The 26,539-nt window shown below is 43.6% G+C and overlaps 1 protein-coding gene across 7 annotated transcripts in view; it reads right to left on the reverse strand.

Moving 5' to 3' along the window:
• Window positions 1–21,037, reverse strand: part of LOC309602533 (zinc finger protein 532) — a 51,716-nt gene extending 30,679 nt beyond the window's left edge. The window contains exons 1-4 of one of the 7 annotated variants that reach the window (XM_082336187.1): window positions 20,789–21,037; window positions 19,894–20,054; window positions 18,106–18,215; window positions 3,525–5,884 (exon numbers count right to left, since the gene is read on the reverse strand). In XM_082336187.1, the coding sequence (XP_082192313.1) occupies window positions 3,525–5,864 (2,340 nt within the window). In that variant the 5' untranslated portion in view covers window positions 5,865–5,884; window positions 18,106–18,215; window positions 19,894–20,054; window positions 20,789–21,037. Of the gene's footprint in view, window positions 1–3,524; window positions 5,885–18,105; window positions 18,216–19,893; window positions 20,072–20,168; window positions 20,323–20,382; window positions 20,435–20,788 lie in introns of those variants that run through there. The other 6 variants (XM_082336188.1, XM_082336189.1, XM_082336191.1 and 3 more) reach the window with 6 other exon arrangements.
• Window positions 21,038–26,539: the final 5,502 nt, after the last annotated feature.

The following is a 26,539-nucleotide window of genomic DNA, read 5'->3' on the forward strand; positions in this document are numbered from 1 at the left end:
GCCAATAATGCTATTTGTTAAGGCCACTGGTTTGCTATTTTGATGAGTACAGTAAAATGTTTAACTGTAACTGATTACAGTAGAACAAGAAGAATCTACTGTGAAATTCTGAAATTCAGCATGTTTGCTTACCATTTTATTTTGGGCTTAAGGTGGCATTAACTTCCAGTTCTCTCATTCCAACCCATACCAAAATAAAACACAGTTTGTGAAAATCATCACCTGCCTGCATTTAAAGTCAAAGTTTCAGAAAAAAAAGGGTTAGAAGAAAAAATGGTGGAGGTGGAAAATAAAGACACACAAGAACTATGAGTACGAAGGGAAATGCAGTTTCCATGGGAGCTATACACTTATATCTGTAAATAAGATGAACATTAACATTAGCCCAGGTTTGCTACTTTTTTTCCCCCAGTAAGTAGACGAGGGTTTCACTCAGCCAGGAAACCTGCCAGTGAGTGGTCCGTTCCCTTTAACAGGAATATTAATGGAAATAAAGCATTACAGAAAGGTAACAACTTTATAGGGAACATCTTTTAATTGCTACGGCTGTTTTACTATTGTTTATTTTAAAAGAAACATTCCACCTTCATAACAGGAGTTTAAGAAGAGCAAGCAGCAACAGCTACTTACTGCTTAGACTCACTGACAACATGAAGCAGTATACAATTTCTGTTTCAAGAGCAATTAGGTGGGCGCTAGAAAGAATGGTGAGCTGCACATAATAACTTTTTTCCTATTATTTGTTTGCAAAATCCAGATGTTTATTTTTATTCTTCCTTCCTTCCAAAGTTAAAGTATCAATTTCACCTAACTTTTCTGTCTCCTTCCTCCCAAAAGAATGGTAGTTTTATAACAAAAAGCTAGTGCCAAGCACTAAGAAGGAAAACGGAAGTCAGATCATTTCTCATCCAAGCTTATCAAGGGGTAACATATAATGAAAAAGTACTAAAATGTTTATTAATAAATGCCTGTATATACAGAGTCTTTCTTCAGCAAACACTACCCTTGCAGCAATACTTGGGACAAAAAATGGGCAAAAAGATAACAAAAAGAAAGCGGGACGTATTGCTCTCACTAAAGCAACTCTTCAGTCAAACAGTTTCCATGCTGGGCACGTCAGTATAGCTACAACACTTCAGCACGTAATAAAACACCGTGTTAAAAAACCCAGCACAGAATTGAAAGCTGCTGCTTGATATATGAAAAGGACCAAGAAAAATGTCTGATTAATTTTTAAGAGGATATTTCAACAAAGAACATTTAAAACTACGTTTATTAAGAGTGTTCTTTTAAAATGGAACAACATGAAAATAGCTTCTTTTCCTCCAGTGCTTTGCAGCAACAAGGCTGTTTTTTGGTTTTGTTTCGTTTTTTAAACCTGGCAATCCACGGCCTAGTAAGCAGGTATTAAGGCCTTGTTCATACATCAGCTCTTAAAAGTGAGCCAGTTTCCAACAAGAGGCACAAACACATTGATAGGTAGTAGGCAATGCTGACTGTTTTCTGTACCTTCGTGAGCTTTCCTCCCTGAACAGCAGTACCTGTGTACCCACGCCTGTCTTCCCACCTAACTGTAGTTACATTTTGACATTCTATGAAGATCTTGGTTGTTTTCCCGTAATAGATCACCAGGGTAAAGAGCATCTAACAGGACATGCATAGAGAGCAAACTCAGCAGCACCCGGGCAAAAGCACCAGACAGAGGGAGCAGGAAAGGGCACAAGGTGTTTCTACAAATCCGTTTAGTTTACCTGTCCATACAAAAAAAGGCCCCCACAGAAAGTGAGTACATCACTTTTTAATCTTTGTTCTTCTCTATTTTTTTCATTTTATCCTTACCTCGTGCTCCCAACCTATTCTCAGTATATTTGTCTGTCTCTCATCCACTTGCTTTATCTTGGTGTCTTCTTAATTGCTTGATTTTATAGTATCAAGAACAACAGGGTTTTCACAAGGACTACCGGATCTTATCATACCAAATGATAACTAATGGACCTATTATGGGAAAAAAGATAAATCTAACACCAATAAGCACCAGCAAAGGAGTTAGCTAAAAAACAATTACTGAGTATTAAGTAAAGTAAGAGCTGGTGCAGAATATACTCATGGTCAGCCGTTAAGATATTGTTCAAAACTGCAGCAAGATCTAAGGACGGAATACATTCTGCTAACTTCTTTCTGACAAAAAGCTTAAACAAACTCGCTTTAGGTAGGCACATCTGTAGTATCTTACAAACGGAAATTCAGGCACATGGCATTTCACTGTGAACCCAGGCAATTTTAGCCAAAGTCTGCTAGCCAGTTAGTAAAGCAGGAGTTGAGGCAGAGCCACATAATCCATATAGTCACGATTATTTCCACGTTCAAATCTCTTTACATTACTATCTGCAGTGGTGGGTGCAGTGTAACTGCTTCATGGCCACAGAATAGGTCTTAAGTTTAGTAAATAGATTCTGACAGGAACCTGTCCATGCTTCTATGACTAGTGGATCTTTTTCCTAACTGCAGGGCTTAAAAACCTTTATCCTGCACATCGCTACGTGATTCTCAGGAATATTCCTGGGGCATTCCTGTCTCGATCAGTCTGAGCATGTTTGCAGGTTTTCAGCTTCCCACATAGCAAGAAGCTGCAACACCAAGCTTAACTGAATGCTTTGAAACACACCAGAATCCCTTTTAATTGGCACGCCCCAACAAAAATCCAACTATATCATTTAATTAGCTATCTTAACTCTTACAGGATTATAAAATACATCGCACACTGATTAATATTAACCTTTATTGAATGACGTGTTTCTTTCAGATTAGGCCACATACATTAGTAAAGAATTTTAAAATGGTTTGTAAGTTTAACTCATTAGCGATCATAAGAGGAAAGGAAAACCAACACAAATAAGCAAATGGTCACACAGCAAGAAATGCATGCTAGTGAACGCCACTTTTCACTTCTGTTTAAGAAAGACCTGAAGAGAACAGCATGCATATCCTTTCTATAGAAAAAGTGTGCCATTTATTCAGTGCCTAGAGCCCCTGTAGGTAAGAGGAATGCCTAGCTCACTTATGGTGCTATATGGAATAATAAAAACTGAAGACAAACCAAGAATGAATCACTTAAACCTATCATTCAGATTGAACAGGCGGGCTGTTAATGAGGGTGCCAATTAAGTGGATTCCACAGGATACTCAAATTCCAAAGCACAGAGAGAATCATTAAAAATTCTTAGTAAAGACCATAATTAATTTCAGTATTATAATGTTCAACTGTAAGAAAGCTCATGCTAAATTTTAGTAAAAATATACAGTGTAAATTTCAGACTTCAGGGCCTAAAAAAATTCTAAGAAAACTCTTATTTAAAAAATGTTGACATTTGCTATGTAAGTGCTTGCAAGATCTTTTGTGGTTTTTGCTTATGCTTTTAATCATGGAGGTTCAGATATTTGACAGCTAAACGAAAGTAAAGACACATCCAAAGTCTCCTAGGCTTATAGATGAAACATTGGAATTTAAACATATGATACTCTACTTGTCCACTTGTGTCTGCAGCCTGCTGGAAATGAGTTGCAAGAGATGTCTCATCTTGGAAAACTTCATTACACTCCAAACACTTTAGACTATGTCTACAGAGTTTCGATGGATCTTCGTCTAGTGGCATAGCTGGAATGACAGGTGTACTTGCTGGGGCCGATATTACTGTCCCAGTTATGCCAGACTGTATCTTTGTTACAGTATGCGTGCCAACTCCCACAGGGCTTTGAAGCATAGATGTAGCAGTATTGCTTGAAGGAGATGCTATCATTTGATCTGCTGGGACTGGTTTTAAAATCAGGTGCGAACACTGCATTACAACTCCTTTTTCCTTGTGTCCACGAGCATGAGAAAGAAGACTGCATTTATTGTAGAAAACTAAATTCTTTGTACAATGATTACATGTCACTTCAATTCGCACACTCCTCCTGTCATAATGCTGGGTCAGGCTCTTCTCAAGAGCAAACGAGTCGCCACACTCCAAACACTTGTAACCTCGTGTTGGTAACGTTATTCCGGCATTGGCAGGGGGACTAAGGTTTGGGATGTAAACTGGTACGGGATTGACACTACTCAGCACCTTATTGAATGCTTCCACTACAGAACTTTGTAGAGATGACACCACTTGGACTCGAGACACTTTTTTAGAAGGCTGTGAGGCTGCTGCAGAAATTATTGCCTGCTTTATTTGTTGCTGAGGTTTCGCTAGCACTTGGCGGAGTTCAGAGGTGGTTTGAGCACCTTGAGGCAGAAGATTAAGGTTGGCAAGATGGACTGTCTTTGGCACAAGTTTAGCACTGGCAAGGCTTGATGCTGGCACCACAACAGTCTGCTGTTGTATAGCATTGGCAGCTTTTATAATGGCGCTACTGGCACTCTGCACTGAAGCAGCAGATATTACAGTGGCTTTCACTGTAGTATTGTTAGCAAGCTTCAAATTAATCACTTGTGAACCTGCTGTTTTAACTGCTGAAACAGGGAGAAAGGCAGTAGCCACAGGTTTGATAGTGACCTGTTTTGGTGCAAGTTCTGCAGATGCAACTGCATTGGTGACAACTGTGGACTGGAGAGGAGCTCTAGGAGGAGAGGAAAGAACAGCAGCAGAAGTTGGTGAGGACAGGAGAGACGTCATGGAAGGGACCATAGAAGCAGTCTGCTCTGGCTTTTTACCAGAGTCCAAATCAACCTCTGGCAACACTCTAGTGACAGTTCTCTTGATCTCCCCAGAAGAAGTCTTGATGGTTTTGATGCGAACTTTAGGAATTGCTGGTGTTGACCCTGCAGGAGAAGATGGAGACCCTTTGCTACTGTTTTCACTTGATACACTTCTGGGACTATCAGGTGGTTTGATAGATGGCTTTTTAGCACCATCAATGAGACTCTGAGATTCAGGCGATTTTTCAATAGCCCGGGGACTTTCACTCATGTCTTTTGGTAATGGAGAAGATTCTCCTGAATTAGACTGTAAATCTTTACTGGTATCTGTAGCTGCCTTTTTAGCACTCAGTGCTGCAATTGCAGCAATACATGAAGAAAGCTTTGCTGATGACTTTGCTTTGGACTGTGAAATGCTGGCAAGATTTGTTTCACTTTTTTCAGCACTCAGTTTTCCATCAAGTACCCTGTTTTCAAGAAGCTTCTCAGAATTGTCTTTTAGCAATTTGTCCTCTGTTTTTCGAGCTTTAAAAGGTTCATAGACACTCAAATTCATGGAGTTTGTGTCTGTCTCTCGTTTAGCGACTTTATTTTTATCTATACCACTTGAAACTGCGATTCCAGATTTAATCAAGTTTTCCCCTCCAAGTGCCTTTAGTTTGTCGTATTCCTGCTGAGATACAGATCCTGCCAAGACATTTGCTCTGAAATTTGCGCGCATCTCCTCTTTATCTGGAGGGTCATCCACCTCAATTTTTTCATCATCATCAAATTCTTCAGCACTTGATATTGGGCTAAACTGGTTGAAAGCTGAATCCTTCAGTGTAGTCTCAGAAGCTGACCCATCATCTTTAAGTGACTTCCCTTCATCTTTACTGTAACTATCAAGAGCTGATGACGTTAGAAAGCCATTATGCAAGCCATTGCCTGTGGAATGGTGGCCGTCCTTGTCCACTCCTTCGGAAGAATCAATAGTACGCACGTTTTTCACAATGACACTCACACCAACATCGGATGACGATGGGGCATGAGAATCTTCATCTGTGTGAGCATTTTGTTTTATGTGGCTTTCATGGTCATCATGTCCAGATTCAATAGCTGCTTTTGGATCAACCATGTCTGGTATGTCAAAGGCTGCAAGAAGGTCATCGAAATCTGGGGTCTTCATATCCCCCATGGTCATGTATTTGATTGTAAGCAAATCTGTAAAATAAGCAGAAAGTCATCATCTCAGTATTATAAGCTCTAATAGCACAGTCTTACACAAAACAAGCATATGTTCACATATGCTATGCAAAAAGGTGTTACCTCACTTCTGAAGTAATATTTTCAGAAATTATACATTACAGAACAGTCTTCCAGTGCAAGTGTACAGTCAAATTATTACACCAAGAGCTACAGTAATCCATCAACTTCACAGACTGTAACCTAGTCATTTCATTCTAGGCACAAATTTCTCTTCAGTGACTTTCTTCCTGTCCCCTCTCCTATGCTCCCTCCTACCTTCTCCCACATACACTATGATTACAGCAAGATACCTAGACTTTCATGAAAATAACGAGGCACTTGCAATTCCTCCTAAGTCTAGATTTTCCTTGACATTTGCACTACCAACCTGATGAGCCTTCTTGAAGATGGCAACAAATGTGTTTCTACTAACAGTTTAAGACTGTTGCACTGCTTTCTATAAATTAAATTACTTTGTAAGAATTATGGAGTGTCTCCCAGTGGTCACAATGCTTTTTTTCAGCAACTCTAGCGAAGGATCTGCTGTATCCACACTACTCCTGGCAGGTGTCTCACCTACTATAAAGACCTCCCATAACAGAGATTCTACAACCTCCAATGATGTAATTTATTCCAGTCACTCACAATTTTCACTGTTATTCCTACCACATAATCCGAATCTTTCTTGATGCGATCCGAATGAACTACACGTGGTTCTATTCACCCATCCTCTTTGCAACAGCACATTACTCGGAGACCATTATCTCCCTTCAATCTTCTTAGGCTAACCAACACTAGATCTTTAGGGTTTTCTTTCCCCTCACAAATAACATTTTCCAGATCCTGTTCCTTTTTGTTCGCCTCTATTGTTGGGTTTTCTTCTTCCAATTCCCAAACCAAACAGGCAACTCAAAACTGAAACTTTATAAATGCTGTGTAAAAAGAAAAACTAACTTTGAGTACACTTTTAGATTTGAATCCCACTACGACATTTGCCTTTTTCCACAGACGTTTCAATAATGTGCAGAGGTGTGCAGGGGAATCGCTTGTAGAGATCCAAAAAAATCAGTTACAGAAAGCACAGAGACAACCCTTTTTCTTTCTCTTTCATAACCACACACAGGTATGATCTGTATTGTTGTGACAGAGCTGTTTTTAATGTACTTTCATTGTTCAGTAATTGCCAGGCCAAAGTCAGTATTCCATGTGAAAAGATACGTAACCAAGTAAGTGTTATTATTAGAAAGCGCCCATTTAGGAGGCATCCTGTCTGACCTCCTGCCTTTGTATCGTCACTAAAGGACTGGAAAACATTCTTATTATATAGCTCAGTGTTCTGTCTCCGGTACCAATTAATACAGGCCATCAGAGAACCACGGTGTGACTAACTGCAACAGTGCTCTCCTAGCTCCTCATATTAGCTCAGATGATAAGCAAGAAGCTACATGCCCCATGGCAGAAGCCACTTGCCAATGGAAGCCACTTGCTAATGGAGATGCATCCTACAACTTCAGTAGCTCACTTCCTCCTCCTCTTAGCTCATTATCTTGAGCTCTGGAGAGAAACTACTGGCTGACTGTTGCATTCAGCTGGAACAATGCCAAGAAAAACTAATCAAAATGCATATATGTTTAAATACATATTTTTATGCATATTATTATCAACACAGGCAGCATTCTAACTGTTCCTCAGAAAAATGCAGTTTTTTAAAACGGCATAATCCCTTTGCTTGACAAAAATCTGTAAGACATGTATTCATCAACACTGGCTAGCTGGAAGTCATTACGGGCTCTAAGAAGGGCAACTGAGGAAAATTTCTCAAGCATACTGGAACACACACAGACATTTCACATAATACCTTCAAACAAATATGTAATAGTTTTGAAAATTGTTTACATGGTCCACTTAATGGTTTTGTTACTTTGTCTAACTTATTGACTCCTTTTCATTACACCAAGTCCTTCTGCAGAGCTGAACTCAGCATGTGATTCCCTAAAAAAATATGAGTATACCATTGCAACTGATGAATTTACTCTCTTAATTAACTCATAATTCCTTTACTTAATGGACAATATATAGTAGCCTATCATGATAAGTGCTCATTATCAAGACTTCACTACTTTTGTAAAGCATATGGTTATAGTCCATACTTCTCAGACATAAGATTGTTTCATAATGCTGGTAATTCTGGTTTTATTGTGTATTTGTTTAATTATAAAATTTTAAAATCATTTACTCAAAAGCAAGTTTCTAGCCCTCATGCACTTAAAACTAGTAATTGGGATAGAATGAACATGAAGATTTAAGAAAAGAGACTAGACAAGTAACCAGTACAGCTCAGCTCTCTTGCAGTATAATCAGAAGCTAACCCATCGCGTTCTGCACATGTGGCAGCAGATGCCTTCCTATACCAAAGCAAGATGATTATCACACTTATGCACAGTTCTGCAGGCCTGGATTTTAGTCCACCCTCTGCCTGAAGGATTTCAAGATCCTGTGAAGGGCCACAATTACAAAGGCAGTTCTCTAATAAATACGAAAATACATACACACATTAATATCAAAATTACAAAGGAAGTTGTTATAAGAATTAAATGGAAAAGATTCCAGAGACCAAAGCGTATCAAATCCATGTAAAACCACACAAACAAAGCCTTAACTGACACAATTTTTCATGATTTGAGATACTAATTATTTGCACTCTGATTGTACATTTGTCCATAGGTGTCTTTTTACAGTTATTATATACACTTAAAAAGAACTAGAAAGTCTTTCTAGTCTAAAACTTCCTTTGATTACATATGCTGGAGTTTAATTAACATTTAGCAATAGCAATGAATTAAGCAAAGGCCCACTTACACAGTATTTTATCCCAGTATGTTTTAAGAGCAAAACTGCGTAGCAGAGGAGATACATTTGTCCTTTACTGAGAAACTTGGTTAGGCTAATTCCAAAACGGGAAAATACCTCAAAAGATTTCAGAGGTCTGCAAAGCTAAGATCATGAATTTATCCAGAGAGAGCACATTGCATAAAGCTGCAACTGTCTTTCAAGTGTATGCAGAAGGAACAACTCCTCTGCTCTACCAGAGCATGAGACTGGAATGGTTTCTTCTACATGATGGATCCAGAATTACTGCTGCCCTTATGAATAATCTCTCCCATTCTTCCAAGTTTTAAAGCAATCTAAGTTAAACAAAAAGGGACAAAAGACGTGGCCAGTCTTGATAAACAAGTAAGCAAAGTTGTAACCTTTTTTTTTTTTAAAGACATTTTATTAATCTCTTCCTCACTATTCTAATATACCATTTGAAGATTCAGTATATAAACTATGTTTCTACCACAACTGCCAGGACTCTGGAGCCACATTCCTTCCTTTTTTTCCTCCAAAAACTTCAGTAACTCCTTCCCTTAAGGATAAAACTCCACCTTCCATCCAAGATCAAAATCAACCGACACCTTGGCTGCCAGACAAGCTGTTAGTCTATTCCCTCTCTAGGCCAACATCATGATGCCTGTAAATACTTCAGAACAGGAAATGAGGCAAGTTCTTGGTTCCCTAGGAAATCGTGATTTTCCAGGAACTGGAACTTCTTTGAGAACTGCTTTTAAAGTGCTGAGAGCAAAGCCCAGTGCCTCCAAAGAGACACACAACGGTGTAAAAACCTAGCATCAGAGGGCTGCCATTAAGATGATCTTCAGAATTGAACTGAGAAACAGTCCACAAGGTGTGCAATCAAGGATACATTCCTCAGACTAAACAAGCAAAAACATACTTAAAAAGAAACAACCTGCAAGACCCCTAGCTCCTCAAACATCTTTGTCCGAAAAAAATTTTTTTCATTTTTAGTTTAGTCTAAATAATAGAAACAAAATTCACCTGAAAACACAGGAATGCTAACTTGAAGCATATATTACGAAGAACAATAGATAGCTGACACAATAAATTAAACACCCCTAATTTTGTGGGTACTCACATAAAGAGTCAGCTCTTAGATGTGTTGACTGGGTCCAAAGTACTATTTCATTTTCAGATGACAGTCTCCCTTTGTAACCTTCCTTTTCCCTCCCGCAGACTAGTTCCATTCCCCGCCTCTCCACCTGGCTCTCTGCTGACGTTTACCAGGAGAACACCAGGCAAAGCTTATCACTTTTGTCGTAAGATCTGCAACCTTTAGGGTGCTTGAATTACTTGAGAAAAGTTATTAAAGAAAATCAGTTTCTTTTTAAAAATTCAAGCACTACTTTGCTTACTGATTATTCAATGATAAAAGTAAACGGAAAGGAAAAAAATTCTGGATATGGATACATAGGAATTGCACAGCTAGAGAGCCACAGAGCAGTGAGGTGCAATGCTTCTGGGTTCTGGTTTTTTGATGGTGGGTGATAGGACTGCTGGGAAGATACCAGGGAGTCTTAAAAACTTAAGATAGCAGACTCTGAATATACTTACTTCATGATTTCCATTAATCTCTTCGGTGACAACACCCACCCCTATGTGTGCATCAATATCTTAATCAAACGTTAAGTTGCAAATTAAGTTCTGGAGAATAAACCAAGATTGTTTTGTTTCTGTTCATGCTTTGTTGAAAGCATGCATGCATGGCTTTCTACATTCTTGTTTCTTTGGAAATGCATCTCCTGAAGTAAGTGCTTCCTATGAACAGCATGAAGAAAACGGCACAGGTTTTTAGCCAAAGGAAGATACCCCTTGACTGTTCCACTGTCTTACTTTTCCCAGTTAGCCTTTTTACTCCAGTTGATCTGATAACACATTCCAGCGAAGCACTCACTTGGGTAATTACATCAAAACAAGAACCAGTCCGTGAGAACTTTCTACTGATAGTGGAAGAAGTAAGCAGGACAAGAATTTGATGCTACACCCACGAGAAATAGTTAAATTCTTGTAAACCTTTTGGGGCCTTCATATCCTGGCTGTTAAGATGGAAAGCCTAAGGATGTATCCAAAGATTTTAAAAGGCTGATCTCCAGAAAAGGGGGAAAACATCTGCAAGATGCAGTGCATCCGGGAGCTTCTGCCCTATTATCAGGGATTCCAGAAACCATTTTGAAACACCGCTTTCTTACAGCAACTATTTGTGTAGATGTGAGGAAGGCTCAAATATGCAATGACATAAATATCAACCAAAGAAATACCAGGGCTTAGAAGTAAATAGCTGCTTCTGAAGGATCAATAAAGGCAGTTTTGTTTTACTACATGGAATTTTTGTCACTCCTCCTCAAGCCCTGTATCTATACCCGTTCCAGGTGGAGGGACTCCAGCCATATGAGGAAAAACAAACAAACCTACCCTTTCCTGTACTCTGTCAAGGTGGGGGGGAACAGAGAAACACACAGGAGAAAACATTTTTTTCTCACTTTCTAAATATGATTTATCTTGTAGCTTGGGCTTTAGGAGAGCTGCAGATGGGGCACAGTGTTCTCCAAAAGACCGAGCTGCCTATAAATTGCTGCTGAAATTGAAAAGGTACTTTTTGGCATAAAGCTAAGCAATTGTAAACACTCAAACCAGACTCGTTTTGGGGAACTTCACAGCCTAATGAAGACAAGAAAAGAGAATCATCTGGCAGCTCCCAGACAGGATGTATCTCCAAACCACTCAAACTTCTGATTTTTGTCTGTCAGGTACAAGAACAACTTCGAGCTTTCCAGGCCTAGCAATGACAAATAATCCTCCTCCCTTTCCAATACTTTTCCAATTAATATTCTCTACACATGAAGGCTTCTACTACTGTTTCTGGATCCCAAGCATGGTCTTACATGCTCAATTTTTATTCTTTTATTTCATCATTAACCTTTAAAGAACTGACCAACTCTTCCTCCTTGACACTCACCCTCCTGCTCATCCAAATCTTGACTGCTCAACCACAAGTCTGGTGATTCTCTGCAATTGCTTTAACTGTCTGTACTAGCCCTGTCTTTTCTACCGCATTAAATTTAATTTCCTACCCTTTGCCTTCAAATCCCACATAACTGTCTAAACTTACAATATGTAACTCCACGCTTTTGTTCAAACAACTACTCAACTCAAGCTTCCCTCAGCATCAAGTCTGTTTATTATTTAAGGAAATAGGAAAAAACCCAACTTTAATTTTCATCTACCTATGGAATTCATGTTCTTGTGACTAGATTCCTTTACCTTCCCTAAACTCTTCCTACAGTTTTTACCTCCATTTGTACTATGTACAGTTGTGGACTGTACAGTCCTTAGGGCAGAGACTTTTTCCTTTGTATATTCTTCAAAGACAATCAGTGTTCCTTTCAGTACTGTGAAAACAAGAGCATTGAGACACCACTTTTCAGTGCCTAGCATATGGTAATGTCTTGATTCTGGAAGAACACTTCTGGTATAGCCACATATAATAATTGTTCTGTTATCGTTAGACTGGTATAAATTCCCAGTTAGACACACTATTCCAGAACAAAATTCTGATAATCTGGTATAATTACTCCGCTTCTAAACATGCGTAATGATGCCTAAATAACATCATGCTCATTCTGGAACAAAATGCCTACGCAGGGAGTAATACCAGCCTAACCAGCATAAAAGTATTTTTTTTTTAAGTTTCTGTATTGCTATGCCAAGAAATTTCATCAGGTAGAGACGACTTAAGTGATTCAATCAGAACTGCAGTAATACACATCCTAACATTAGGCAAACATCAGCGTAATACACAGATTATGAGCAGTTCATTAGTTATTAAACACGTATTAGTAATCACAACTAACACTTCTGATTATTTACTTTGAAAGCTAAGTATCTGAAAGAAAGACAAAAGCAATATGCTAATTCAACCACCAAACCTTCTTCAGGAAATGAGAACCACATCTCAAATCACAACTTGGTGCGGTTTGAAATACTCAGCAGGCAAGCAGGATACGCAAGAGGCCGCTTTAACCACAATCAGCAATGCCTATCACATTCACATAAAATACACGTTCCTTTTCACTTATCAAAGGTCCCATGACTTGTTACTGTTGCAAAACTTAGACAGATTCCTGCTTCCAGAAATACAGCTTTCATAATAGGCAGCATTTTGATTTCTTAGGATAAAGGTCTCATTTACCATCCACAGTATCAATAAGGTCACGCCAGTCCTTATGTAAACATCTTTTTGAAGTATGGGGTGTTTTACAGTTAAAAGTCAAGCAATCTGATATTTCAACATTATACACCGTATCTACCTGCCTTTAAAAAAAAAAAGAAAAAGGAAAATCCAATTTGTCTCCATGCATGAGCCTCAATGAGTAAGAGAAAGTGGAATTTCCACTTCTGGTTTTCAAACAGAACATTCTACCAATTTTCTTCCTTCCTCCTCCCCCTCAAAAAAGCTTTGGAGGATAACCCAGTATTAACCCAGTATTAACACTATTAAAATTTTTAGCTTTTTTTTTTTTTTTACTCAATGCAGTAACCTTGCTGTTGACAGCTTCAGAAGAATTTCAAGATTTATTCTTTACTAGCCCAAAAAAGTTTTCAACAGGCATTACACAGAATTTCAGAATAGCTGAGGTTGAAAGGGACCTCTGGAACTCCCAACTTCTTTGCTCAAAGCAGGGAGAGCTACAGCAGGACCCTCAGGATGCCGTCCAGTCAGGTTTTGAGTATTTCCAAAGATGGAGACCCCAAAACCTCTCAAGGCAAGAGGTTCCAGCATTTCACCACCCTCACAGTAAAAAGGATTTAAACCATTACTTAGCATTCAGGCCTACTCACATTCACTCGCCTTACCACCGGCTTACAACAACATCTAAATGCATTTTAGAGCGCACCATCAAACGGAAGCAAGCTATGGGAGCTTATCGAATCGCTGCCCATATGCTGCTGGTGCAGAGCGCGATCCCAGCTCACGCCGCGGTCAGGTAGGACATTTTGGAACGGGGACAGGGTAAGAAGCTACACAAAGCTCAGCTCGTGGTTGTGATTTACAAGGCTGTCTCTGCGGCCTGTTTCCACAGCAGGCGGTACCAGTTCACATTTGACTTTGATCTACTTTCACGCGAGCTGTACAATTAAGATGCAATAAACAAATCTGGATGCCGTAAGGAGGAAAAAAAACTTGAATGCTAACCTTTCTCAACTATTAATCCAAAATATTGTTCAGTATTATACACAAAAGACAGTATTATTTTAGAGTAAGTGCTAAACTATTTACAAAACGGTAACAAATTATTTAACTAACCCACTCCTCCACTCATTTTACTTTTATTCATCTAATTCTAGAATACCGCAAAAGCCTGTTAATCCACACACTGGCTGCAAGAGTTGTTTTAAACTAGCAAATGCTGAAAACAAACAAGCAATAAACCCACCAAGGTCAATGCACTACCAAGTGTATTCTGTTGATTTGAATAAAAGTGCAGTTTGGTTCTAATTCTTCACAATATTTTTAACTTTCCAATTCAAGAGTGTCTTCCATACAAATTTTGGAAGTTCAGCATCACGTACACCAGGAATGAAAGCAGTGGCAGCAAATGACATTTGGGATAGCAGAAAAATTGAAATAATGGAAAAAAATCACAAAGATATTGAATGGCACTTGCATGATGTTCACGGTGTATTGCTATAACCTGGCACAGAGAGAGACCTACAGTGCATGTGTAGGCACACTGTCTTTTCCTGGTAAACAAAATAATTTGGGAGTTCCCAGAGGCCACGAGGATGATACTTATCCCCACGCACAGAATGCAGATGCAGTTGCAGCCAGACTAAAACTTCAGAATTTATGTTACCTTGTTTGCTGTTAATTCATACAGGCAAAAGTTTTTCCAATTGGTTTGCCCATGGATTCAGGTTTAGAGCCTTAGGAATACAAGATATCTGCAGAGGAGTCTCTTACGCAGTCCTTAATGTGAGGGATGGCAAATTTCTATTTGTGCTTAACGCTTAGCTAAGTTTTGCAATTATGACTTACCAAGCCAGGTCAAACCAACAACTAAGATATCCTCAAAAGCAGCTTGAGTTGTTTTACAACTGTAAGCATGTTACCACCATTTTCAAAACATAGCCATCCCTGTAACTGACTGTAAAAGAGCAGATAATTGTCTTTGTCCTCTTTTTCTACTATATCCTGCATGTGATTATGGATCCTTATCTGACCTGTTAAAAGATGAGTCCTTTTCCCCTGCAGTAGGTATAACTAAGTAAAGACAGTTCTTGAGAATTTTTATTTGTTTTCTTAAGCAAATTTCCACGGGGTTTTTTTTGACAGCCAAAATAGAATTACTTGCAGTTTACAACTCCTTAGAAGCCTCATCTTGTAGTCTAACGCCTCCATTTTTGAACTTTCTTATTTTTTTTGCAAAATGGGTATCTCAAGTTCTCTTTGGGTAAGAGAAAGCAGGAAGGGAAAGAGAAGGGCCGCCTTCTGAGGTCTGTCCACTTCCTCTTCTCACACCACCACCTAACCACCTCCGGCACAGTTTAAAGAGCACCACATGCAGCTGCTTCAAAGTTCACTATTATCAGCCTTTGGCTGGCAAAAAGAACAGGGATATTTCAACACGTGAGCAAGCTATCTCCTTTCCCACACGATACGGAGCTGGACAGATCATCTCTATCTACAGCTGGCCAAGTGAAAACTACCTATATTTATCAAGAGATCCAGTCAAGGTTTTGGGCCTAGCTACTTCCCGAATTTCTCCTAAAATGGAGATGAATTAATGAAAAGCAGGTAAATCCCCATACCATTCCTTTTGCACTCTACTTAAAAATGAATTATAAAAATGGTTTAATTTTGTACTTCTGTATGTAAAATGGGCAGGGACAGTAACACGTGAATAATTTGTACGTGCAACAATAATGAACAGAATTTTGAGATTCCCAATTTAATGTAAATTTGAATCACATTCTAAATGGCACTTGCTTCCTGCCGATTTCCTTTAATGTACTTTTTTTAAGTGGGTGGCAATTCTTGCTCAAAAACAGCGTGAAGCAGCTGCAGACAATCTCAGCGAGAGCACTCCAAGTCAGGCAGGGCCCGCCTGTGCAACACTAGCAACAAACAGGCCCTAAAACATTAGGGTCGAGTTTTACGTTTTTTTAAACATACATTCCCGGCAACCTGTATGCATATTTATATTTTAACACACATTCACACTTCTAAGAAAACTGAATTTAGTGAATTCATTCAAAAGAGGACTGGAACGTGATAAATCGTTAGCCTTATTGTCAAGATCAAATACCTGAGACAAGCCACAATGCAAAATGAGATCATGACTGCTGATACAGAGGACCAACCCTCCAGCATTAAGCAGCATTTTCTGCTGGAAAGCTGGCCTACGTGCAAAATCAGTATCTCCCGGTGAAGAGCATTTACAAATATTATTAGGCTGAAAAAATAAAACTCACCAAGTATACTGCGGACTCCAGCATCTATTCAGGTTTCTCATCTTACAGCCTACAAAAATCCCTGCAAATTCAAAACCTCCTTTGCTAAAAATAAAAATTCATAGTACAGATCGTGTTCAAAAATCCAAACAAAACAGATATATTGAATTTTGTGACAATCCAGGAACTTACAATTTTAAAACTGCTTACTATTCTGGTAGAAAGAAAAAAAAAAATCTAAAAGGTGTTCTCATGTAACACATGAATTTTAGCTGACACTTGGAAAAGAACATGCATCAGCAGCAGCAATAGATACTATTCCTATCATGCAACAAGAATTCATGTTTGCAAGCATAATTTTGCTACAGATGTCTATAGTCAAATATAGAACCTCTGCATCCAAATTATGAAAAATATGAACAGAAATCAGGACAGTGATCTGTTAGGCATTTTGCTCCACCACGCACACTATTTACTGCCCTATCAAATCTGAGAAACAACACATTGTAGCTGCATTAAAACACACAAAACCATAATTTCAGGCTAAACATTAGCATGCTGTTTTCACTTTTCTACCATTAATATCTAAATACCTTACGTAATCTACTGCAGTCAGAAATAAAAAGGTTCCCTTGTATTGTCACTCTCTGATGCAGGCACCCTGCCTATCATCAGCCACCATACAACTTACCCAATATCCACAACCTCTCAAGGCTTTTAAGACTGTCTACTTTATTCTGCTGAGCACAGAGGAAAAGACCCTCATTTCGCACTAGAACAGAACATTTTCAATGTTTTGCCTCCATATTTATCTTGATTGTAGATTACCAAACCAGCTAACACAGCCAGGACTGGTCCGATTTTTTTTAAAAATCATACTGGTTAAGATTCTAGAGTTGCTGATTTCCTGTTATAGGAAGTAACAGTTCTAGCAAAAGAATCCCCAAGGCAAAATGTTTAGTGTTCCAATGTGTAAGCTCTAACAGCCTTTGTTCTTCCCTTTGCTATAGTCATTACTGCTTTCTTCTCTCTCCCCCTCTCCCTCTCTCTGAATCCTTCAGCTTTCACTATAAGATACAAATGCCAGCTCAAATCTAAGTACACATTTATTTTTTAGATGAGAGAGAGAGAAGAAAAAAAAAAATCCTATCCATTATCCATTGCTTTGAGTTAAAAGTAGTCATCCCTCAGGAGCTGATGCACTGCCCATCCGGTTTCCTATTCTTATTTCATTACTGCACAATATTATAAGTCATGCCACTAATAACCCACTGGAGCTCCATCAAACCTCTAAAATACATCTTTCCACTTGGCTGCTGCAAAACCCTCCCTGGGTTACAGTTTAAGAAACACCATCCATACTATTTATATGTTTTTTTCTATATAGGCTACATCAAGTACATGTTTAACACTGAAGACCTTAATTCAGAATTAAGTATTGGATTACTCAGATATGGCCAAACAAGCAACCTTTAAATAATTAGACAGCAAATTCTTAATGTGTAATGCTGTAATACAACACAGAACAGTTCACTGCCATGTGGTCCACAATTTATGACTGTCACTCAGAGGCCTATTCCATAGCACTACATTGTGAAAAAATGTATATCTGGATAGAAGATATTTCAATGAAAATACCGTATTTAGCCAAGATATCAGTAAGTCTTTACAAATAATAGCTTTAATCCTATTAAAACTGGAGGATGTTAATAGCATTTCTTTAGTAACACTTAAACAATTGACTCCTTACTAACGTGCCAAGTGTGCAACCAGGAGCCAGATTCACTTTTCACATACATGTACCTTCATGCTATTGTTATATTCATACCCAAAACACCACATCTCACCTTGTGAACCTTGACCTTTGAAAGATTTTTTTAGCCAATGCTCAGTTACTGCCACAGATGCATTACCTCTGCAAATATGAAAGGGTTAAAGGCAGCCCCAATCAATAGGCCTACAAGGAAGAAAAAAAAAAAAAAAAGGGAAAACGAGTATGCCTTACAGCATCTTTGCAATGCTTTTATGCACAATTCTGCAACAATATTGTTTCCTTTTGGCCTTACAGAAAGGCACAGCAGCCCCCCCCCCCCAACGTCTCCTAAAGAAGAAAACCACAAGACAGCACCCTGTAAATAAAACAGCATGCAAAGCAGCATTCTTCAGTCACAAGCATAACTACAATTACAAATCATTCAATCAATTTTATTTAGTTTAGTTTTAAAATAGACTGCATAACCAGTGTCCCACCCTTGCAAAGCAAAAATATTTTAATAAGGGTCATAAATCTCAGCTCTTGCCCATTCCTTAAGCATAAAAAGGCACGAAAAGCCAAAGTAATCTCAGTTACTGCAAATATGTACATTTATATACAGAATCCTTTATGACTATATTAGCCACATACCAGTGCTGTGTGTCTAAAGTGTGCATTCACATACTGTTTTGGGATGGTATCTTTCTGCAAGCTCCTCTGCTTTTGGCTGCCATGAAGGGAGGAAGCTATCCCACTGTAGTAGCTCAGTGACTGCATTGTGTTCAGGAGCTGATCTGCCTCAAACCAGTTCCAGCCGGTTCTGGTCACCCTACATAAAAAGCTATGGCAACCCTCGCTGAGTTGCCAACAAGTCCCTGAAAATCGCAGGGGCTCCTCTTTTTTCTGTGGTGGTGGGGACGGCCGCAGCCCTGTCCCTCTGCTCCCCTCGTGCCCGGCCCACGCAGCCCCCTTGCTCCCCAGTGCCGCCCCACACGCTCCCTTCCTCTCCTCCCCCACTTACCTCCCACAACCTGGCTGAAAGCTGTGAGTGTGTGCGTGCCTGTCTGTAGCTAACAAAGAGACCGCAATAAAAATCCTCATAGGATCTCTCTTGCAGCACCAGGCAGGCTCGGCCACAGCACTGGGAGACAGACTGCTAACCAAGGACTGCTCCCCCCTCTGCTCCCCACAGCACAAGGGGTGGCTGCTGAGCAACGTCACATCTGCCCCCTCATGCCCACGGCCGTGGGGTGGCCCGTCAAGGTCTTCTCCTGTCCGCCCTCCCCACTCCTCGCTGCATCTGGGGCCGCTCGAATGGCATTTTCTCTTCTCTGCACAGCGTTACTACAAAGATTACCCACACACGCACCTCCCTCCCCTCAAGAAATCCATTTCCGCAGCAGCGAGATGCCTGCAAAATAGTTCCTTTGCCCCCTCCTAGCAGCACCGACTTGGCTGCTGAGCTCTTTTTTTTTTTTTTTTTTTTTTTTGCTATTCAACTATCCTGGAGGCACTGAAAAGCAGCAAGCTGCAGACCCACGCCTGACCAGCCCCCCCGCCTTTCCACATCCACAGCTGTGGGGGAGGCCGGGACGCAGCTCTGCGCAGCCTGCTCGGCTCCCACCCCGCAAAGATGGCTGCTGCTCACAGCCGCCTGCTCGGCCCCACATCTCTCTCTGGGGCGATTCCTCACGAAGGTCACGACTCCCTGCGGTGCCAAAGTCCCTCCAGAGGCGGGCTCCGCGCCCGCCTTTGCCCATGGCAGCTTTGCTCCTAGCCCGCTCCCCCTTTTCTCTCTGCCACCAAGGGCCTTCCTCCTGTGTGGATGGCAGGCACCCCAAATCGAGACATCGTTCGCCCCGCTCCTCTTTTGGCTACTCACCCTTGCACTGGTACAACCAGTAACTACCTCCGCCTACGCGCCAAGCCCCATCCTCTCCGGGATCTGCCGTGAGATGGCTCTTCAGCGAGGCTTTCCTCCCAGCCAGCTGCCAGGCTGGGCTACACCAACCAGCCCCGCTGCTCTCCGGGCTGCACCTGTAACTGTTAGCAGAGGTCTCGGGCACAACCCTTCACCCCCCCTTCCCCTGCGGAGAGAGCCGAGATCTGGCACTTTCTCCGCATCCCTCATCCCCACCCCATTCTGGGGAAAACGACCATGTTCTTCCGCTGCCTCAGCCCCGTCTCCTCTGCACAGGCGGCTCCCGCCGGCCCTCCCTCAGCCCCTCGGCCCGGGCGGGCTGCTCCCGCCTCTGCGGGCCGCCGCGGCCCCGGGCACCTCGCTGACGGACCGCGGCCCCCTCCCCTCAGCGCGGCGCCCGCGCCACCCCCCGCTGGGCCCGCTCGCTCCCCGGCCCGGGGTCGGCCCTACCGAGCGGGCCCTGCCGAGCCCGGCCCGGCGCCGAGCCCCGGCCGGGGGGAACGGCCCCCGCTACGCGCGGGGGACGCCCGGGGAGGGGAGGCCGCGGCCCCTCCGCCGGCGGGGAGAGCGGGGGAAGGGGGGAGGCGGCGGGACGGCCACGTCCGAGCGATCCCCCCTCCCCCCGCCGCCGCGCCGAGCCGGCCCGAAGCCGCCGGTGCTCGGGTGGCCGCGGCGCCCCGGCCCCGCAGCGGCCCGAGCCGAGCCGAGCCGCGCCGAGCCGAGCAGGCCCCGGCAGGCCGCTCCGCCGCAGCCTGCCCGCGGCGCGGCGGGGCCTGCGCGCAGGCGAGGCGGGAGCCGGGCCGGGAGGAAGGCGACCCCCACCGCATGCAAACTCCGCACCCCCATGCAAACACACCTGCTGCGGCCCCGCGGCCCGGCCGCGGCTGCGGCTGCTCCGGCCGGCGGCCTCAGGCGGGCATGGCTAAGGTCCGCGCTGCCTCGGCCGCCCGCGGAGCGGCCTGGCTAAGAGATGGTGGAACATAATGGCAGGGAGGCTCTGCCGGGACTGAGGAGAAGGTGGGGGTGGGGGTGCCTCGGCTTGCACAGATGGGGGAGACGCTCCCGTGTGATTCCGTGTGAAACGGCTCCCTGGAGTGTGCCGGGGGCGGGGAGGGCTGCGCTGCCGCCGAGCGCTGCGCGGGCAGGCGCCGGGGCCGGGGCCGGGCAGGTCGCGGCCTCCCGCAGCCCGGGGGGGGGGGGGGTTCCCCGCTCCGCCGCCGGCGCCCGCCGAGCCCCGGCGGCCGGGGAATCCCGCCCCGGAGGGGAGCGAGCGGTGCCGGCGGGCGCTCGGGCAGGGCCGCGCCGCCGGGCCGGTCCCGATCCCTCCCCCGGGGCTTCACCGCGGCCCTGCCGGCGGGGACGGGGCAGGCCCGCCGCGACGCCGCCGGCGGCCCCGGCCCCGCCGTGCCCGCGGGAGGCCCTGCCCGGCGGCGGGGGTCCCCGTTCCGCGGGCGCAGCGGGGGCCGAGCCGCAGCGGGGGCAGGGCTGCCGGCCGGCGGCGGGGGCGCCGGCTGCGGATCGGAGAGGAGGGGCGGGGGGCACCCTGTTGAATCGGCCGTCTGACCGCTCACCGGCGGGGCTCTGCCGCCCGGCTGCTGCGGCCGCGGCGGGGCCGGGACGCCGTTCCCGCGGGGCGGCTGCCTGGCGGCGAGGGCCGGGGCCGGGCCGCCCCCGCGCGCCGTGCTGCGGGCGGCGATGGCGGCCGCCGCCTGCGCCCGAGCCCCTGCTGTCGCGCCTCGCCGGAGGGGAGCAGCGTGAAAGCATTGGGTCCCTCCTGGAGACAGCCTGACGGTTTTGGCTGTCGCCTCTTGTGTAACACCTTTCTTCCTGCCGTGGGACGGGGTATTTCGCGAGTGTGCAGCATCGCTGCTAGAATTTAAAGTTTCGCGTGCAAATCACTTCATTGGATCATACCAATGGCTTTGAATATGTAACACCCATCTCAAGTTGACGCTGTAAGCTTGGTTTTTTACAGACTGTGTAGACAATAACTACACATTCTGGTTGAAGTAATGACGTTTCGTTGCTGTTGGTGAGGCGGCAGGGCCCACCGCGGTACCACTGAGGCGGCCCCAGCGGGAGCGGTGCCCACGCATGGACCGGGCAGGCCCGCGCCCTGCCTGCTCGCGCCCCGGCAGACGGGACCTCACCGGGACGACTTCTGGCTTGTTCCGATGAACCAGCGCAGCAAACTGCTCCATCGCCAGCTGTGGCAATCAGAGAGTCTGACAAGTTTATGGAATTGGAATATGATAAATTGACTTGGTAATTTATCTAAAAACTAACTGGATGCGTTATGCACTGGTTTTAATGTTCAAGAAGGGCCATGAAATTCAGCTTGCGCAAGCCTAGGGCTCATCCTGCAAGTGACTTGTAGAATTAGGCCGTAATACTTACAACACCCTGTTTCTTCCCAATTAACTAGTAAACTGATTTGATAAAAGAAGTGAGAACTACAGTCTGTTTTCTTACATTGCATTTCTGTGGTCGGCTTGCATATTTGTATAAAGAAGATGGCAGCTGCTGCTACTACTTTTGTATTAATATCTGAAATGTTAATTGATTTCACAGTTTATACATGGCATAAAGGTCCCTGTGCATGCTGTCTTTCAGACAGATTTACTTGTTTTCCTTCCAGCCAGGTGTCCTTGACATCTCCATGGCAGAAAAAGTCTGTCACCCTAAGTATTTGACTTTTAAAAAATAAAATGAAGAGAATTTTAAGTATCATTTACAAGTGGTGCCAGGCTGACAGCTCTTCTCCAATGGCTTTTTCATTCAAACACACAACATAACAGGCAAGTGCAGTGCAAGCGTCCCTACAGCGTCACTTCTGCTTTGTGAGGCTTCGGTAGATTTTTTAGCATGTTGACCTTACACCTTAGATCCGAGATGTAGTCCTTAAGTCACCTCAGGAGTGTTGTGACTCTGCAGGTAAAGCTGTTTCGGTTCGCTGCTGGGGAGGCACCGGCGGTTTTAGGTTGCTCCAGCATTTCCAGAGGTGGGAACTGGAGTCCCTCGCTTCATCCTGTCTCAGCAGCCGTGTTGCAACCAGCTAGAAGCACCGTATCGTATCGCGGCCCCTCTCTGTGGGTGGAGGAGGAGAGGACCCTGAGGATGGCTCGGACGAGGAGGGAGGGCTGGCAGAGCCTGTGCCGTGGCAGCCAGGTGCCCTGGCTGCAAGCAGTTGCTGGCAGCACGCAGAGTTCACAACCCAGATTAGCCTGGGACTTGCTCTTCTGTATCAGATGACGAGTGACCAAAATAGAGGTCCCGTTCGCCCCCGCGGACACTACGCCGCATCATCCTCAGAACCAGTGGCGGAAACAATTACTGTTTTTTAAGATGATTCTGTTTTCTCCGTTGGCTTCGCAGTAGCCAGGAGAAACTCTTGACACTGCTGTCCTCGTGGTGGAGAGCCCCAGTCAAGGCAAATGAAACCACCAGCGTATTCCTTCCACTTCCACTCCAGAAGAGCACCGGGGTGGGATCGCCCGGTCACCTGCGCCTCGGAGCAGTGAGCTTTGCCGTCGGGTCGCGTACCACGTATTTCGTTCTCCAGGAACTGTGAATCTTTAACCCCACCTTTTCCTTTTCCCGAAGAAAGGCCCCCAGTGCAGCCCACTGTTACTTCTCAGCAGTCAGCAAGGAGTGCTGCCAATTAAAAACATTTTCCCTTTGATGCTGCGGTGAATGCTTAAGTTGTGTGCAATAATAACTTCTTAATTATTTAACTTCTTAAGGATGTTAAGGCTCTTGAAATCCAGAACTCTAAAACGTGGTGTATCCATCCCACACTTTCTGTATAGGAATCAGTTTTAACTGTATCAAATACAAATAGCTACAAATACAGCTTTTACACATTAAAAATGTGCTGGGGCCAAAGGTGATTTTGCAGGTGGATTGACATAATAAAAGACAAGGTCAATTTACGTTTCATTTTTTTATGTCAGAATAAACGATGCCCTTTTTGTCCTCTCCCAATTTTGTTTGTTGTTTTTACTCAATAACAAAACATTTCCTTCCTGGCTCGTGGAACATCCTTCCAATCCTAAATTTCTTTTTTAGACTAATAGCTTTACAACTTTTGGCAAAAACTTAATACTATCTGTTACTTCAGTTCCTTTTTTAGGTTTTCACCTTAAATTTTCCAGTATCGTATTATCCACACGAGCAGAGCAGAAGCCTGCATTTCTTGTTTTAGAACACTTACATTTTTCTTTTTATCACTGTTTAGAATGCAATGGTACTTTTCTTTAACCGCTATATTTAAGCATTCAGTATTAAAAAAAACGGCTTACAACTAAACTTCCCCTTTGCAGATGCTCCTATTACTATTTTCTAGATATTTTCTTCACAAAAAAAAATAATCCATTTCCTTTCCTGATTATTAAAATAAGTCTCCTATTATATTTTGAACTAAAAGCTCTAGGATTGCTTTTAGAAAGATGAGATTTATTAAAAGACAGGGATCTCATATGAGATAAGATGAAGGACTTTGGTAGGGAGAAATCTAACCAGTCTCAAAATACATCTTAACTACTATGGAAGTCAAGGAAAAATTAAAATCTAGGATGGTTTTGAATGGAAAATATTTCTCGTTCTAGTAAACAGACAACTATGTGACAGACACACACAAAATCGTATCCACATCTGTAGACTCTAAAATTGTGAATTCCTTCTGTTCAGATAGCTTCTGGCCCAGCAGCACATTAAAACCTACATTTGTCACGCGCCGTGTTTATCAAAGCGCCGTAGCGTTCTGGCACCTGGCCACCTGGGAGGCTCCAGAGCTCTGATCTATGGCCAAGACTCGACCACCGGCGGGCGGGGGAGGTAGAATTCGCCTAATTCTCACTCTGGGTACCTGGGTCTAATCTGCAGTTCGCCAAACTCCACACAACCACCAGCAGCCCTTTGGGGGCTGCATTAAGCCCTCCCTCGTGCCCAAGCCGCTGCACCGCTCCGAAGCAGCACCGCTCTGCGTCTGTGCCGACGGGGCCGGTCTGGCTGGCTCTCGTGCAGCAGGAGCGACAGCAGCGTCGGAAGAGCCCTCCCCATTGCTCAGTGCTTAGGTTATTCCCAGGATTTGGGGGCGTCAGGTTTGCTCCTTTGCAATCTCCAAACCTTCATTTCTTACCTCCTACAACGTACTCGGCTGGAAGGAGCTCTGGTAGATGGTGCTTTGCTTCTGTTCTTGTGATCCTGTGTCGAATAGAGCAAGGAGAGAAAGAAGCCAACTCCGCCACCAGCAGTGCGAGCGAGGCGTGGGTCTGGGTCCCTGCTGCTGAGCGCTCCAGGTCCGTGGGGAACCCGCTGTGCGTCTAGGCTGGACATCAGCAGCGAGCGGCCCCCCGTGCTGCAAGGAAAGGTTTGCGGCTCCGCGGAGCATGGAGCCTGACCGGTCGTCCAAAAGTCAATAAATAAACTGAGGACTGATGACTTGGTTTTTAGCTTCCATTTTTTAAAACCAAAATAATTAAAATGTGTGCCAATTCTACTGGTCTTTTGAAGCATAGTTTGGTAATCCTTTTCCACAATATTCTGCAGAAGCAATGCAGTTTGCATTTTCCAATGGGATTAGCTCAGAAGAAGAGCACGGGATTGTTGTCAGTAATAGCAAAAGTACAGTGATAGAAAAGGTGTGCATATTGTGTACAGATGTATTCTGACTCCTAAGCCTGGAGTGTAAGCTATGGTCTGATGAGAGGTCTTACTGTTTAATAAATATGGTTTACAAGTTGGTTTTAAATTTGGTGGGTAGTGAAACGACTTTTACTCCACTCATTAGAGGTTAATGAAGAACATACTTATGTAAATGTATGCATAGCTGCTTAGTTTAGGAAGCAAGAGGACTTTTAATCTGCAAACTGTCCAACTCTGTGATAATTTTGTGGCAATGCCTGTGTTGCAACATAAAAATTAGAGCCATTTTTCCATTGGAGAAGATAAATCACTGGATCCATTGTTGGTCTCTTCTAGGGCCTGGTTACACTATGAAAACTACCAAGCATGACGGTTCAGGATGTTCTCCTAGGTACTGGAAAGCCATCAGCTATTTTTAGGACCAGCAACCATTGGGCACTGCTGGCTCGGCAGCGCGGACGGTCACAGAGGCGAGCGGAGGAGAGGTGCATGTGTAGCCTATAGGTATTTGAAAATGATGCTGAATTAGATATATGATCAGAAAGTGAGAAATCTATGGAAACCTGTTCCTAACTACAGATTTTTTCTTCAGTGTTGAGCTGTCTTTTGTCTTGGCTTTCTCTCCCTGTTACAACTGGCTTTGAAGACTGTCTGTCTTTCAGAGAAACAAGAGGAAGAGGAGGAAAAGAAGAGCGCACATGAAGCAGATACAACCTAAGATAAATGGAAGTAGTTTCAGGGCAGGGGAGAATGTAAGACTATAATGTTAGGGCAGTCTCTGTGGGACAGACAGCGTTCAGATCGTAACTGCTGCATAATCGGTGCTTGTGCCTCCAGCAAACACTGCCCGTAGCTATGGAACAACATCTCCACAACAGGCAATTTCCCCCAGATGTAAAGAATGTGTTGGACAAGGGCTAATGGCTACACAGAAGTTGATAACTCTTGTTATCCATCTGCA

Source organism: Platalea leucorodia, assembly GCF_965183815.1.
Source record: "Platalea leucorodia genome assembly, chromosome: Z".
Classification (NCBI taxonomy): domain Eukaryota; kingdom Metazoa; phylum Chordata; class Aves; order Pelecaniformes; family Threskiornithidae; genus Platalea; species Platalea leucorodia.